At 27.0% G+C, this 18,891-nt stretch overlaps 1 protein-coding gene across 2 annotated transcripts in view; it reads left to right on the top strand.

Annotated features, from left to right (window-relative positions):
• The first annotated feature begins 451 nt into the window (after positions 1 to 451).
• The window catches only part of LOC127071680 (protein crumbs), a 46,051-nt gene continuing 27,611 nt past the window's right edge, over positions 452 to 18,891 (top strand). For both annotated transcript variants that reach the window (XM_051011223.1, XM_051011224.1), the window contains exon 1: positions 452 to 1,042. In XM_051011223.1, coding sequence (XP_050867180.1) covers positions 1,018 to 1,042 — 25 coding nt within the window. In that variant the 5' untranslated portion in view covers positions 452 to 1,017. The remainder of the gene's footprint in view (positions 1,043 to 18,891) is intronic.

Genomic DNA, 18,891 nt, shown 5'->3' on the forward strand with positions numbered 1-18,891 from the left:
TGGACGATGAGTGGGAAAAAGGGAGAGAGATCTTTAAAAGCTATTTGAGAACCACTGTAGTGTACCGTATTCAGGAAAGTTCATATTCGTGATTCACTAGAGAGATATAGAAACGGTCGATCAATTATTATCGAAATAACAGAAATGATATCCAATAATTATTTATATATAATATAATATATGAATTGGAGAATTTCTATATTACAATTAATATCATCGAATATCTGCTTACGAGTTCTTACGTTTTCGCGCCATAATTCTTTTTCCGATGCATCGCGAACTTGTCGCACTCGGTTCGGTTGCGTTCGGGCAGGTACGTAAGTCAGTTCTAGAGACGATTGGTGGGAGTATTGTAGCGGGGCCATAAGTTGATTAGGTGGTGGGGAGTGGTGAAAGGTGGGGGGCAGGAGCGGGGATGGATCGTGTCGCGGGAAGGTAAACCGGCGGCGTTCTCCGGAAGAGTGCCGCAGTCTCGTTCGACGCGTACATCTTTGCGGTAGTGCTCTGTTGCAACGTGGCTGTTGCGGCGCTTAGCCGTTCTGTTGGAGAGAAGGCAAGGTAAAGAAAGAGGAGGAAGAGGAGAAGAAGGAAGAAGTAGAGGAGGAAGAAGAGGAGGAAAGCAGCTGTGACGACGATATACCTATGACGAGAACGCGACGGGAGATCGATCTATCTATGTATTAATCGGTATATGCGATCTTCTTCGGAAAAAGAGCGCATATATTTAAAATATAACATCATACCGAATTAATCTCCTTTTTTAACCGGAAACGCCGTGTGAATGTTATAATTAAAAAACGCTATGTTACGTTATTGAAAAACAGACAATCCTTTCATCGTGTGCTACACCTGCGTGCGATCTACGACGACGACGACGACGACGACGACGACGACGACGACGACGACGACGACGACGACAACGGCGATAACGAAGAAGACGAAAACGAAATCGAAATCGAAGACGAAGACAACGACGACGACGAAAGGTGGTGGCGTCGGCGGCGGCTGTAGAAGAAAATGCAGGCACGATACGTCGTCGCAGGTGAGAGTAGAAACAACGTTAAAAACGACGTCGAATAGTAACTGGCATACCACACCAATTGTCATATCTTTCTTACCTACCGTGCTAATCGCCATTCCAATTCTACCCTATTCCTTTATTTCCTTCTTCACCTTACAATACGAGCGTCTTACTTCTGCATGCTTTCGTGCAGGTAGATACGCATCGTAGCGTGCACCCTTCCCTCTCTTTCCTCCTTCCTTTTCTCTCTTCCTCCCCCGCCGCGCATACACTCTCTCCCCTTCTCTTTCTTTCTCTTCCACTTCACTCTCACCATTTTGTCGAGCCTTCCTTTTCTTGCGCTCGAATACAAGCGCGTAAAATTTTTGACGCATTCGTGCGCCCGTCTATACATGCGAGCGATCCTTTTTTTTCGACCATCCTCCTCCTCCCGCCACTCTTCTCCATTGATTTGAACACGATTCACGTAACGCGTTTCGTTTCGAGTCGATCGAGGTCAACGAACTCGATCCATGTTTCTAAACGATCCATCGTGGTCGATCATTTTCGTACGTATGTAAAAAATCGATTGTCATCTGCATGAAACTTTTTCGTAGCAATGCAATTTAAAAGGCTAGATCATACTTTTCAGAGCCACAGGTGGTGCTTGTCATATTTCTTTTCATTTCTTTTTAGTTACATACATATGATATTTATATCCTATGTGTTAACTTTTTATCGTAACCTTCTCGTTATTTATTCATAGGCATGTCACTAACTTGTCTTTAACATGTATTTTAAAAATTCGTTGCTTAATAATCTAAAGATCTTTCCGTGATTTTGATCGAAATAATTACGAATCGATCCGTTAGTTGCTTATAAAATTAGTTTTATTAATAACGTAATATAGACGTAATAGTAACAGAATCGAATTAAATAAGTATTTTTAAAATGATTTAAATAAAAAATCGATTAGGTATCTAATTACTCATTAAATAAGTTATAATCTATAATTAAATCTGTGATTATGATTATTAAAAGTTAAGAAAGTTTAAAGGAATTTTGATGTAGAAACGTTAAACGTTCTCATTACAACAAGTTGAAACCGAAAACGATCTTTTTTTTATTCTCGTAATAAATCTCGTATATCTAAGTTCGTAATTGGCATTTATCGAATCGACTAGTTCGAAATAATCGATTTCGAGACGTTCGTTTTGATGTACATATGTGTGTGTGTGAGAGAGAGAGAGAGAGAGAGAAAGAAAGAAAAAGATCTAATTTATAATTTATAATTTTATAAGAAATCTTTCGCAAAATTATCGTCTATAGACATTTTGTCGCAAATCTCATTCTCAGCACAGAGTAGAATCGAGTAGAAGCGGGTAGCAACTCTCTCGCGGTTTTGACTCTACCTATGGCATGTCTTGCCTTTTACCGCAACTGCTGATCTTCGATTCGCGCGAGTTCCCATCGAATACACGCCCGAAGAGTAGCGATTCCGTTCGTTGTAAAATCGACGTTATGCGTTTCGTTGTTATTTTTGATATTTCGTATACGATGTATCCGTCAATATCTTTTTTTTAAATATTTAAAAATAATTACGTACGTAACTCTTGTTAGTTTTTTGGTTATTTTATCTCTCTTTTCTTTTTTCCTGTTTCTTTTTTTTCTATATACACCTGGCTCTCTTTTTATGCGATGTTTGCGTTTAGTGTAAAAAAAAAATCTTCGTCTAAAAAAGATCGAAAAAGGTATAAAAATTGATTTACAAAAAATATAAAACACACTAAGGCAAACTGTACGAAAAGCTATTTGAAACATAGGAATGCGTATTTAATATAATGTAAAAGATATTATTTTAACAAACATACGAAAGACGAAATTATTGAGAAAAACGAAGCATTGAGAAAAATGAATGAAACGTTTCAAAATCACGCAACTGTGGATTTTATAAAAAAATACTGTGTAAAATGAAGCTCAGGTGTATATATAAATCTTGATGATTTGCATATTTTATATTAAATTTATCGAAAATTTGATATTTTTAAATGAAAGTTCTTTACGATTTTCGTAATCCAATATTTTCAAAATACTTAAGCAATAAATAAATAAATATACTCTTATGTCGATAGAATCTCGAAATGAAAAAAAAAAGTATTAGTTTTAATATCGATTTGAACGATCGCTTAATAAATATCTGAATCGTAAAAAAGGAAACATATTTCTTGATTTTTAAAATTTTTAAATCAAAATCTCATTGTAATTTCATTATGAACATCATATTGAAAAATCTTATAAAGGATCATAAATTTTCATGCGATTTGGAAGATTTATAGGAACAAACGGTGTATTTTGACGAGCTATTTATTGAATCAATATTTTTAATAAATGATCAATATTTATAACAAAATATTAGTACACAATACGATTAATATTACAACAAAAAGAGTTAAAAATATAATAATTTGTCAATATTTTTTAAATAGATAATATTTATAATAATAGACGATATTATAAATGATGATAGTACGATATTATAAAATTAAACAAAATGAGAAATAATAATAATATATAAAAATAATATATATATTGACCATTTATTTTACAAAATACTTTCTATTAGTTAATAAAAATATTGATCAAATAAATAGAAGTTATTTGCAAATACGTTCATATATAATAAACGGAAGATCATTTCAATGAAAGAAGATTCTGTCCTTGAGAAGTAATCACATTTATATATAAAAGGAAAGAAATAAAAGAGATAGAAGAAACAAGTAGGAAGAATTTTCTCACGTTAAAATGAGAACGTCTACGTAGCTTCTTTCTATAAAAGGGCAAAACGACTACTTCTCTTTAGTAAATAGATAGTTTTTTTAAATTCTGCTATAAATGGTATCGCGCTATATCAAGAATAGAATGACGTTTTTTCAATTTTTAGAAAGCATCGGAAGATTCGACATAACTATGAACTAATCCTAATAATAAGATTTTATTTCGATTGATATTAGAAGTAAAATTTCATTTACTTTTTACGTCGATCGTTATTCACATCGATCGTTTAATACATACTAGATACATATACAAATAATCGATGTATATATCTACTGATCATATAAGCTCAAACGTCCCGCACTATCTTAATGTTTTCAATACAAAAATAAAACTGTTTCATGTCAAAATTATCATCATAACACGTCACCAAATTAAAATGTTCTTTTGACTCACTTCATCATATATTTTTGCAATTATTTTTCCACAATCTTATTTTAATAAGTAGAAGATCCATCTTTATTTGTACAAATAATATGATGACATCAGTATGATATTATAAAATTAAACAAAATGAGAAATAATAATAATATATAAAAAATTATGTGTAATCGTTAAACAAGTTATTATATTAAAACTATAATAATAATTCGTTAAACAGAATTATCATTCGTTTAAAAATATATACATTTAAATATTAAGAATAAATCTCATATTTTCTTTTCATTTATTTTATGCGTTATATATCATTCGAATAATATTAAAAAAAAATTTTATTTGTAACATTTTTGTAATAATCTATTTTACGTAATCTTTTCTTTAAATCTTCATCTTTGATCCTTCGATTCTCATCTTTAACGAGATCGGATGGTAGATCTTTCTAAAAACTGCATATTTATACCGTTTTTACCTTCGTACGGTCGATTTGTTCCGTGAAACACACTTTTTCCTTTAATCAAGGCATCACTGATCTTTGCATTTACAACTAAAAAGAAAAAATAACAAAAAAGAACTGGCTCGGCTGCTAAAGAAATTGTTCGAACGATTCTCTATTGAAGACGACCTTAATCCTACCGAGCTACGCAGAATTTTCTTTTTACTTGAACGCGTTATCAGCCGTTTAAATATGGCGGGAATCTCAAAAGAAAAACGTATTGATGAACGAGACGTGATTTCCATTACGACGATATACATAGACTATACCAATTTAATGACGTCTGAAATTTATGTGAAATGATAAAATCGATGATAGATAATAAACGAAGTGCAAGTGATAAGTTCCGTATTTTTGAGATATATCATTTTTATTATCACTCGAACAAATATCGGTGAAGCACGAAAAATAGTAAATATGGATATTATTAGAAATTTCGATGAAATTTGTATCGATTGATTTGCATATATTATATATAAGTATATAATGAATATATAACATAGTATATAATAGATATATAATACAAGTGAGATAAATATTTATGTTGAAAAACTATTAAATTCAATAATTAAAGTATATAAAACTTATAACTGTGTTTAACAATTTGTAAATAACATATAAAAAATTGTTATTATGTTTTTACGAGAAAAGAAACAAGGAGAATATGAAGAATTAACGTAATTATGGAACTGTGCGAGTACATCCGTACAAATTCTGTTCTTAATTCCTTAAACAAATAATCGGGAGTATTATACGTAAATACGTACTGACATACGTTTGCTTAATTAACAAATTTCAGTTGCGTTTACATACATGTATCTCTATATTGTGATGCATATACATATATGTGTATGTATACGTATTATCACTTGTAGTAATAATGTATCATCGAAATACAAAGAATAATCGAATATTATTATTTCATTTCTTAAATGAACACTGTTCTGATGGAATGGAATTATTGCAAAAATATTGTTTAAAACATCCGGTAGAATTCCATGGATCATGTACATTCCGTGCTCTGAATTACATACGACAGATCGATATAGATATTGGTATAACGACCTCAAAAGTCGTTTCTGACGAATCGTAGTAATTAAGGGTTTTTCTATTTATTCATCATCGAGTAACAAACCGATGATATAGATATTATTTTTCATAGTTCCTCAAAATATATTTTTACGTATTATATCCTAGGTATTATAGATATGTACGTAGAACATACGTATTTACAGGCAAAAAACTTGAAAGTTTCCTTCGATCATGCGATAGGATGCGTTCACAGTCCGTCGAACTCGGTAGATATCGATTGCTGTAAATCTTGTTGTTGTAACAACGTCTTTCGTTTTCGCCGGTAAAAGCTTATTTTCTTCAGATGAACCTCGTGAAACGCTTCATAGTTTTATGCATTATGAATATATGTGAAATATATACATAGAATATGTACATATATTACACACACACACATTTACAAATTTAGGCCTATATATATATATATACACACACATACCCACACACTCTGTTTTTAATATAATGTATCTTTTCAAGATTAGAGGAAATTATACTGAAATATGCTACATTGTTAATATATATATATATATATATATATATATATATATATAATATATAATATATAAATATATAACATTATGTAAATATAACAATATACACATACATACATACATACATATATATATATATATATATATATATATATATATATATACTTACAGAGTTATGTAGTTATATCTACATAGTATACAGTTACATTAAAAAATGAAGAGAGAGAGAGAGAGAATCTGAAATCATTAATTTTTTGATTATTTTTATTTCAATTCCATTTTTCATTTCACATTAATGAGGCTAAGAAATATAAATAAAAAATATAATTTATATGAAGAAATATTTTAATATATAGATTAAAAGATATTTCATTTAATGATAATAATATATATATATATATATATATATATATATATATTATAATAATATATATAATATATATACTATAATAATAATATATATAATATATAATATAAATATATAATAAATATATAATATATAATATATAATATATATATATATATATATATATATATATATATATATATACATATATAAAGAGTACTTTTATATTAAATATATAAGTAATTTTTCCTTTTTAACAGTCATTTTTATACTTCCGATTACTACACTTATTTAAACGTGTATTAAATGAAAACAATATTTAATCTCCCGTAATAAGATTATTTTAATTCGAATTATCTTTTAGTAATCAAATCGTTTCACTTTCAAAGACTATCTTATTCAAAAGCAATCTGCTTATATACGTTAAAACTCGTTCTTTATTTCATTAATAGATTCTTGAAATTATAATGGAATACGCAAATATTCATATATCGAGACGAATAAGATCTTCAGGATATGATGCTGAAATTAGTTGTTTCCGTAAACTTTCACTCCTATATAATAATACTATATTCGCCAACTTTTCTCAAATAGTTGTTGCTGTTGTTCTTGTTGTTGTTGTTGTTGTTCTTGTTGTTGTTGTTGTTATTATTGCTGTTGAATTGTTGCCATTCATTTGAGGAAGAAAGCGATGCATATCTACCTGCTTATTCTTTAATATAGAGATACATATATTAAAATGTCGCTAAAAAATATTCATTTAAAGACAGCGAAACCCCTTAATTAAATAGAACTAATATCTATCGACTATAATTAGTGTTAGCTTTTTCAGGAAGTATTCAGGAAGAATAGATTTTATCGTATTTGTTAGATAAGTTTCTATTTCTTTTCCTTTCTTTTTCCTTCTTTTCTTTTTTTTTCTTTTCCTTCGAATTACTTGAATACTAAAAACCATAACTGGATTCTTTAATAAAGTAATTAAGAAGCTTATAAATTTATGTACATAAATAAGTATATATACACACACACACACACACACAATATTAACCGTTTGAATACCAGAACATTGGACCGCATTGCACAATGTACTCGGATATATTGCGATGTATTAAACAATCGCTATAGCATCTTTCAAGAAGACTTTCTCATTCCACTTTTCAAAAAAATATTTGTCATTAACTTCTGACATCCAAAAAAAATTAATTATGACAAATGTTAATCGGTAATCATAATAACAGTTAAATACTCAATTCATCCTTTAATCGAGTTCATTAATTCGTAATGTATTATAATTTATAATGATTCTATTTATTAATCAAAGATATATTCAAGATCAGATTATTTATCATTACATTACCACGTCACACCTATATACGCAACATTTAAAATCTACGTTCTATTTATAAAAATTTTCCTTTATTTATTTCTAACTCAGATGAAATCAGAAGAAATTACATTACATTACATTTACATACGTAACATTTAAAATCTACATTCCATTTATAACAATTTTTTATTATTTACTTTTAATCTCTAAAGGATTAGAAATTCGAACGATTTGTAATTTTTTCAAAAATTACGATATTAGAACGACTTACTAAAAAAAAAGAAAAAAAAAAAGAATTTATAAAATCAATGGGGTATGAAGTGATAAATGGGAAAAAGAAAAAAAGAAAATTTGAAGAGGAAGAATTTTTTCTTTCCTTGAATTTCTCTAAATTGAGCATGACGTTGGCAGGTAGTACACCGAGGCAACTTTTCTGTAGTAGGGAAAGCAATCGAAGAGTTTCCTTCGTCGAGTCTCTTGAGGACACAGGTGGAAGCCATGTCTGGGCAAAGCCAAAAGGCCTCGTCACGCAGCGCGCACACGCATACGGATACGCGCACCTGGTGATGAGGAAAGAGAGAGAGAGAGAGAGAGGGAGAGAGAGAGAGAAAAGGAAGGAAGGAAGGAAGGAAGGAAGAAAGAGAAAGATAGAGTTAGAGCTAGTTAGTCAACGAGTCTTATTTCTTTCCACCATTTCTTTTTCTCCTTATCCTTCTCTTTTCCCTATGAAACGATTCTTAACCGCCTTTTGTTTCTCTTAGTCAGCGAAAAATGAAGCCACTGGAATCTTTTCAAGCATCGTAAAATGTTTTACTCTTGCGCTCACATATTTGCATTTATGAAAGAACGAAATTATATCATTTCCTTACGTTCTTTCCTCTTTCTTTTTCATTTTTTTTGTTTTTTATTTCATCGATAAAGTATCTTTTCAAAAAATGAATCGATCTTATCATTGATAAACCATATGGCCGTTATCGTTTTAATTCTTTGAATTATATATTTCTATCGATTTTTCATGCTTAATTAACTTCAATCTTGGTATTTATATACATCTTGTTATGTATTTAGCAATGAATATACAACCATATGCCATCCCAAATTTTATTACCCTATAATACCCTATAAGTATCAATAACAATGAATAATAATCCTTTGAAATTTATTTTTGTTTCTTGTTTTAGGAATTTATTTTATTGGCTCGCGAGGAATGATATTTTTCGAATACGAAATTTATTTAATTTCAATAATTTGATAAAACATTTTATTGAGAGAAAGATGTTTATCAAGTAAAATGAAATTAATTCGGACTATATAAAAATATATCTACACTTTTCATGGTATACCTTGTCATTGATGAAATATCTCTTCACGATATTTTAAAAATTAATTCGACATTTATTATCAAAAAATTATTCGGCATTATATATTCGTCATTTTTGTGAATGCTTATCAATAGAAAGACATTTTGCAGATTATATTTTTAACAACAATTCAAGAATAAATTTATAATCAAAAATTACACTTGGTGCTATTCGAAAGGTTTGAAGAAAAAAATCGAGATTTTGATGTTCCTATTGTAATATTATTTCTATTGTAATATTACACTAGTTACACTTTCATTAACGAATATACTCGTCATAGAGAAGTGGCAATATTTTGTTATGATAAGTACGCGTCATGCGTAAAAAATATTTACTATTTGCTATTTAAATTAAATAAATAAATGTTACTAATAAAATTATTAATTTTATAAAATAAACAAATCATTCGATTATAACCTATTTCAATATTAAAACAACTACACATATTCTGTTTGACGAGTATACTCGTTATCGCTTTATTTTTGTGACACTTTTGAAGTAGAGTGACACAGCTAACTAGTTCAAGAAATATATTATACAGCAAAATAATTTCATATAATCCCGTTTTATAAACTTTTTATATTCAAAAAAAAAACAATTCTTAATTTAAATATATTTTTATTGAAATATTTTTCATTTTTTTCTTTTTCTTTTGCTTTTCAAAATTTTTTTCTTTTTTTTTCATATTTTAAATTTGATATAATGACGTGGCATTGCGAAGAAAAAACTTCTCATTGTGAAATGAATTGTTTTTACATGAATAAAAATTAAATCTGTTAAAAGATTAAAAAAGCAATGAATGGTTAAAATATATGAAATCTATTCTGCTCATTTCTCTTGATTTTTTTTCGTCAACAGCAAGAAGAGCAATAGAAAGAATATTAATATCATTAATTATAAGTATCAATGTCGAGATCAGCGTTAATATTTCAAAGATTTTCACAATTTACTTTTTCTCCAATTAGGAAAATTGATTGACCTATACTTTCCAAGCGTATGAAAGCTAACATGAAATCGCGAATTGCTCGTTGCTCGACATCGACTTTGAAACCAGTCTGACGATGATTCATCAGAAGATACCGAACTCTTTGCGTCTTACGACCACTAATGTCTCCTCGTTTCGACTACTTTCATCATTATAATGAGAGTCGTTAATTTTATCGATAACGAATGATACGACTTAAGTACAATTTTTAAATTCGAAACATTTTTCGAACATTTTTTAAACATTTTTCTAGTTATACTTAAAAACAGTATAGTGATTGAACGAATTTCTGGGATTTTTTAAATAATACAAATTTATTTTTTAAATTTAATATTAGAGGTATTATGTATGTGTGTGTGTGTATATATATATATATATATATATATATATATATATATTGTTAAAAAAATAGTTTTATTACGAAAATTGTTTTCTTAATCTATATTTAACTTATTATTTATTATTGAAGACATTAATTATTAAGCGTAATAACTTGTTTCTTCATAAAAACTATTAGTAGATAATATATTATCTGAAGTAATGCCACTTTAACACAGTAGGAAAAAGTTCTTTGAAAAATTCATATTTGTACCACAAAGAATATAATTGTTGTTTTAATATAATCAAAATAAATTATTTCATGATTTAGAAATATTTCTTTTCACATAATATATAAGGATAATATATTATAATATATTATATAATGTAGAGTCTTTTCTCTTTAATGTTTTACTTTTATTTTATCTTGGACATATGTCTTCATGAAATAATAAATGAAAAGAAAAAAATTCTTTATGAATGGCATCATTGAATAAAAAAAAAAAGATATATTCATTGCTTCGCTACTATTGATGAGATAGAGTGAAATATTTTCTAGGAAAAAAAGAGATTCATGGAACAGCTGACACAATAGGGTCATTCTTTGTAGCCATGTGTTATTTATCAGAGTCAAACGATTGTCAAGGAATTTTTCTTTCCTATGTCGAGTTTCTTGTTCTTTCGAAGATAATTAAATGACATAGTGCATTCCTAATATCTTCATTTTAACATTTATTAAGTGTCTTTAAATTGAAATATATATATATATATATATATATATATATATATATATAATTTAAATATATAAATGTAATATATATATATATTACATTTATATATTTAAATTTTATATTAAAAGTTACTATACACACACACACAGTATTTTTTATATTTGATTATAATATTAGGATATCAGTCCTAAATAACAATTTCTTTATCTTTTTTTGGCTGTAAATCAAGTTATATCATTCTAAAAAATTTCTTTACGCTTATATCTTCCTATTTTTTTTACATATTCTACTCTAAAAATAAAGAAATAATAAAGTATAAAGATATACAAATAAAAATAAATATATCGTAAAAAAAATATATATCATATTTATTCGAAAGTGATCTCTGTGAAAAGAAAAGGATTTTTTAAAAATACATCTATTCTTTTGATCGAATAAATTGAAATTTTTTGTTAATCTAGTTAATGTCGAATATATGGTACGATCAAATATATCGAAAATTAAAGGGATTTTTATGCTTCAAAGCGGCGAACGTGTCTTGTCTAATGCGACCCGATTTTCGAGCAGAGTTACGTTTAAAAAGTCAACGATTCAAACGGAACAACTCGAACGAAAAGCTCGTTAAAACATGGTTCATTGGACAAACGAACAATCGGCTGTATAGAGGTAGGAATTAGCGGAACTTTCGCGATGCGAGGAAATACGTTTGATTCGCGATCTGGTAGCTTCGGAACGAAGATTAATTAAAAAGAATCGCTTATCTGTTACCTCTAATGAACACGTTTTCGTTTAAAACGGGAGTATATTCTATGCGTTTCTCCCGCATATTGCATTGGAAAAACATACCAGATCCATCATTGTTTATATAATTTTTAAAATCGATTTAATTGAATAATTTATAGTTTATTTTTACCTATATACATATATCATAAATAGGATATCATTTAACAAATTTTATTATTTATTTATTTATTTATTTATATTATTTTATAATATTGTCAAGAAATTCTGTATTAATATAATCGAACTTCGATAACTTTAATATTGTTAACTTACATTTTCATTTGGAAAACTTTTGTATTTGATACTATAAAATATATTCAATGTTGAAAATCATAGAAACTTCATAGATTCAAATAATAGTAATAGATCTTATAAGAAAGAATATTGTAATATAAAATAGAAATAGTCAATTAAAAAAATAATATATTTATAATAATTTATATTTATATTATAATTTATACTATATATTTATAATAATTCTAATATATAATTAAGATATACTATATATATCTTATTTAATATACATTATAATTTTACATGACGAAAATATCAAACAATTACAAAGTTATTAATTGAGATTTTGTTTCATACTTTGAACTTTGAAATTCTATTGTTCGAACTTTGGATTTCGAATTCTAACGTCACTGATTTTCAGGATTGCTTGAAATCTCATTTCGCTCGTTTAATGTGCGATACTTTATGTTCTTCAATAATAATTCTTATGCGAGAAATCGTATAAAGATGAATTCAAACATTTCAGTTTAGTGTTCAGTTCCAATTGTTTGGTCACAGTGATTTTAACATTATTGTCTACAATATAGATGTAGATACACATTCACGTATTTCCCTTGTCTCGATTCAGTCACCGATCCTTCCATAGACAACTCCTGTAATATAAATTACGGAGACAGAACGGAGGTCGAATTGAGATCGAATTGAATTGTCTGAATCGATCTTAAATAATGCATGACTGCTATTTATTTGGTCAATATTTTTAAATATTTCTAAGCAATATTTTAAATAAACGATCAATATTTATAATAAAATATCAGTACATAATATAAGTGATCAGTATTACATCGATTGGTACATAAACTGTCAGTATTTTAATTAAAAAATGTTCAAATATAATAATTTATCAATATTGTTTAAATAGATGGTCCGTATTTATAATAAAATATCAGTGCATAATATAAGTGCTTGGTATTACACCGATTAATATTAGAACTGTCAGTATATTAATTAAAATATTTGAATGTATAATAATTTATTAATATTTTCTAAATAAATGATCAGTATTTATGATACTAAACTTAGATGTAACCTTAACATTTAATAATTTAGGATTACTTATATTACCTATTAATATTTTAAACAGATAGTTAATATTTATAATAAACCCAGAAAAAGTATTTATCATAAACCATTATATTATCCTAACCATTTATATTACCTATTAATAATTTATTATAAATATGAAAATATTCATATATACTGATCACTTATTTTACAAGATATTTATCATTAATTAATAAAAGTATTGATTAGAATATTCATATATACTAATCATTTAGTTTAGAATATACTTACCATTAATGAATAAATGATACAATATATTTACCATTAATTAATAAAAATAGTGACCAACTAAATAGAATCGAAATAATAGATAGAGAATTTCTAGTTTAGCATGAGAATTGGTCTCATTTCTATATTCTCTTTCTCTCTCTCCCTCTCTCGAGAACTTTTTTTTGGTATGGAAAAGCGGAAAGTAAAGCAGTGAAAATCGTTCAATGGAGTACTAGCATAGACCTTGCCGTTGACACTTGCCAGATCAGCATCAGGCACTCTCGAGTGCTTTCGTCTCATACACACCACTCTTACAATGAAAAAGAATGGTGCATCCGTCTCTCTCTCTCTCTTTTTTTTCTCTCTTTTCTCTCTTTCTCCCTCTCTCTCTCTCTTTCTCTCTCTCTCTCCATTTATCCGCCTTTCTCTTATCCGAATCGCTTTTGACCTGATCGTGAGAAAGATTTCTCGTCCCTTCTTATCCTCCTCGAGTGGCACTACAAAATTTGTATAGATTAACCAAAATGAAATCTCGTTTAAACACTTATTCGTTTTTATCGCAACCATTTTCAGGCATTTATGACACTTTTTTCATATTAAACATAATTATTTCATAATAAATATGTCTTAGATATCACGAAGATAATTAATTGATTGAATAATCGAACGAAAATCATTATTATCTCATCGTTATTTAAAATATTGGATGGGTTAGTAAAAATAATCGTATGTTAATGATTAATTTAATATATCATAAGATAATAATTTTTTTTATATATACAAATTAATTATAGATTAAGGAATATCTAGTTCAATATCTCTATAGAAAAAATAGAAAATATATATATAAAGAAAAGTTTTGTGATTTAACGCAGAGATGGAATTGATATTACAAAGACTGATAAAAATGGTCAATTTAATTTTAATTTAAAAAAAAAATCAATATCATCTCAAAAGAGACCGAATAGCGTAAATACTATTATAAAATAATTAAAGCAACGATATACCATATAGTCAAATTATTTCGGTGTAATATCCATATAATACCTAATAAATATTCTGAAAAAAATCACAAATTTGATGAAATAATACGTCAATAAAATCAGGCCAATAAAATTAGAAAGTTTATAGCATACATTAATTAAATTGGAATGGTTAAATTAGGTATAAAATTGGGCTACCGATTGCACTATATCTATTGAAATTGAGGAATCTAACACAGGTAAAGTGAAAAAACTGATTATAGAATTAAAATAACGAAGGAGAAACGAAATATCATTTATTTTCACTTATTGAAAATTTAAAGTTTAAAAACGTTCTTCAATTTTCCTCGTTCGAAATCGAAAGAACATATATGTTATTTTCGGAGAAGAAATAAGAATTTTATGCTACAATGTCATAAGTCTCTTTTTATCCTTAAAGTATATTTTATCCTATCACCGTTACAAATTAATATGATAATTATATTAAATAATAATGCTACTAATTCGAGCAAAAATACTTAAAGTTAATAATTAACAAGAATTTAATGTGTGAAGTATGTAGACAGAAACAGTAATACTAATTATAGTAGAATTGAAAAGTTGAACTAAAAGAGAAAATTATAAACGCCATTAAACAAATAAAAACTATAATGTTACAAAATGTACGAAGTATGATTAGAAGATGTCGATTGAATTATTGAAGTAAATAAATTATTATTGTTTCTTTTTATTGTAAATTAATTTTAAAAGTTTTGTTTTTAATTAATAGCTTTAGAAAAATAGTAATTAAAGTCATTGTAAAGTTTGTACGTTTTCCATTTTTTTTATGTTATCTTAAAATTATTTATATCTGAAAGTAAATATATATTGTCGATCATATAAATATACACGTTAACATCTTATTAATTAATAACTTTAATAATTTTTTAAAGATATTTCATTAAAATATCTAATTAATTAAATAAATATAATGTTTTATAGGAAAAACTAAAAATCATTGTCGAATCACTTCCGATTTAATTGGAAATCGATTATTTTAAAAATATTTCCATATTTTAAAAATATTTGACTCACGAAATCATGAAATTTTTCTTAATATTTGTTTTTCTATTTCTTCTAACAAACAAGATATTCAATTGGCTCTTAATTTATAATCGATCAGTATAATGATAAATAGAGCAAACTGAATTTATTCGCAAGTATAGTTAGAAAAATAATGGAAAGAAAAAAGCATAATCTTTTCTGGATTAATTTTTTACAATTTTACTATTTCCAGCTGATGTACGTACTCACGTACAATTGAGAGAATTTAATGGTGCTAGCGGGAATAATCTTTCTACTTTACTAGTTTCCTCTTTTTATTATTTCTTTGTTACAGTCATAGAAGAATAAAGTATTTTAGTGTAATCAACCTTATTTATTATTTGTTAAAACATATAACAAGATGAATTTCTGAACTAGAAAATTTTGATTGAAATGAAATTTTATGAAGAAATAATTTTTTGTACGATAGAAATTCACTTGGAGTGGATGAAATGATCCCTTAAAGTTTTATAAATTTTTTGTTTTTCCGATGCAATTGATTAACCGTAAAAGGACAATTTTTTATATAAAATTTACATAATATTTGATGACCTACTAGGTGACGGAAAAAACATTTTTTTACAAATCTGCAATTGTAAAAAACATGTATGTAATATATAGATACGACATAGTTACGCTATATGAGATGTAATTTACGTCCATTAATCACTATCCAGAGACGCTTTCTTTGCATAATTATTTTCGTGCTTATTCAATTATAATCGGTCTAATTTGATGAATTTTCTTTTTGAGAAAAAATAGATAAGAGTATATGTAAATATAACTTCGTTGTACATACCCATGTAATCATAAGATGTTATATAATATTTCACTTCCTCCTTTTTTTTATAATTCTATACCTTTTTTATATTTTCTCATTATTTTCCTTATTCTGCATAATATAAAGTATTATGATAAAATCCAAATTTTATCGTTATAGTATAATGTAAAAGAATTAACTTTCACATAACATTTTATTTTTCTAAGGACAGATCAAATACAAGTCATACAAAATTTCTATATATTACAAATATTAATCAACTTTTCTATTCTACTTTTATATTCTTTATATTTTCTCAATGAAAAACTATTTTCAAAAACTATTTGTCCAAAAATCCATTTAAGTTAAAATATAACGTGACATTGTCTCCATATATTATTTCCGGTTGTCGACATTGAACCGTAATTTGTATGTTCTCCTCTTTTATATCAATAGAACGATCAAAGAGAAAACAAAATAACGGTACTAAAAAAAAATATATATATACAAACTAAACCAAGATCGGTATCCTTCGGTCATCTCATAAAAAGAATAATGTTCACTATATTGTAGCAATTAGGGGTTTACTAATTAAACCTGGAAATTAATTAAATGAAAACAATTCGTTCCATAATTGTCCTATCAGGATTTCATGTACGGAATACTTACATACATATATATATATATACATATATATATATATATATATATATAAATATATATATATAAATATATATATATATAGCGGTTGCTAGTTTATTGTGCAGATGTAGGAGAATATCGATTATTCATTATATCGAAAAGACATAGATCTGAGGGTTAGTAGCGAAGCTGCAGAAAGCTTTTGTAACATGCATGCCTCTCTTTTATGGCTTCTTCTCCCCACGCAGTTTGTTTTCTTGCACTATAATATCTTGCAAACAATACTGGAAAGCTTTTATTATTGGAATAAGAAAAATATGGACAACTCAATATATATCACTTTTCTTTCATTACTTTTACTTAGTTTCATTTCTGCTAATATAGTAAACTTTCGGTACACTAAAAAAAAAAAAAGAAATATAAATATAAACAAAAATTGTAGGAAAATAATTCCAGGCGAGATGAGATGAGTTGGTTTTATATTTTGTAAATACAATCGGATTTTCAAGTATTTTTAATGATAGGATTAACAATTAACAAAACTATTTGTTTGTAAATGGTATGATCTGTCTGTTTTAAATTAAAAATTCAAAAATTAGATAATTTATTTGTAATATGAAAATTAAATATTGTTTGCTTGTTCTTTAAATTATAATGTACTAATTATTTATCAAAAAATAACAATTTTTTCTGAATACAGAGTATTAATATAGTATTTAACGGTTATGTTTATAATCGTGCAATGTTGTTGTAACATTATTGAAAAACCAAGTGAATTTCGAAATTTTCGAGATAGATGGCTCTGTTTGTTCGGGAATGTTTGATCCGTCGTAAAATTATATATTGTTATATTCTTACGTAAAATAAATCCGACTACTTACGGAAATGATGAATTTTTATTCTTTCTGTTAATCATTTTTTATGAAGGTCTCTTATACGCTTTCTTAAAAGAAGCATAACAATCAGAACAACATATGTCAGCTGAAAAAAAAACAAAGAAAAATGAAGAAGTAGAATTTGTCTCATCTAATTGTTCGCAAGCAATTAATAAAAATACTTCTGTGACAGACATGTCAGACACAATGCTAAATAACATTAATCTCATCCCTAGTACGTTATCAGATGTAATTCAACGAATTAGAAAATATGAGACGTTTCGAGTGGCGAAAATAACAAAATGTGCTACAAATACATGTAGACAAATCCAAACGTAAGCGTCTTCTTTATGAAAACTTCACCTTTGGATGAAAATATTTCAAATTTTATAATTCAAAAGTCTGAAGAACATTTCAAGAAGAAAGATAATGTTGAATGCATTGATATAGGGAACAGTACAGCTCTACATCGAAAGAAGATGACTGGATTCGATGTATGAGATGTGATAAGTGATTTTACGAAGGATGTCCAACATTACTGCATTTATGCGATCTCTGTAAAAAAGTTTTATGCGAGTAAAAGAAATAATTGTTCTTCCTGTTATGTTCAGTACGTTTTTATTTCTTTCATATATCTTGAACCGAATATCTTGAACAATTCAGATGCGAATATTTTTTTTCTTTTTTTTTTGTTTTTTTTTGTACGAAAATCTAAATTAAATTTTTAACATGATAGTTAATTCATCGATTTGATTGGTCAAGTTTCCGTTGTCCATCATTTTCTATATCTCTATCTTTACTTTTTTCTCTTTTTTGAAATCATCGTCCATAATACCGATCTTTGATATTACAGTTTCTTG

Source organism: Vespula vulgaris, chromosome 22 (assembly GCF_905475345.1).
Source record: "Vespula vulgaris chromosome 22, iyVesVulg1.1, whole genome shotgun sequence".
NCBI lineage: Eukaryota > Metazoa > Arthropoda > Insecta > Hymenoptera > Vespidae > Vespula > Vespula vulgaris.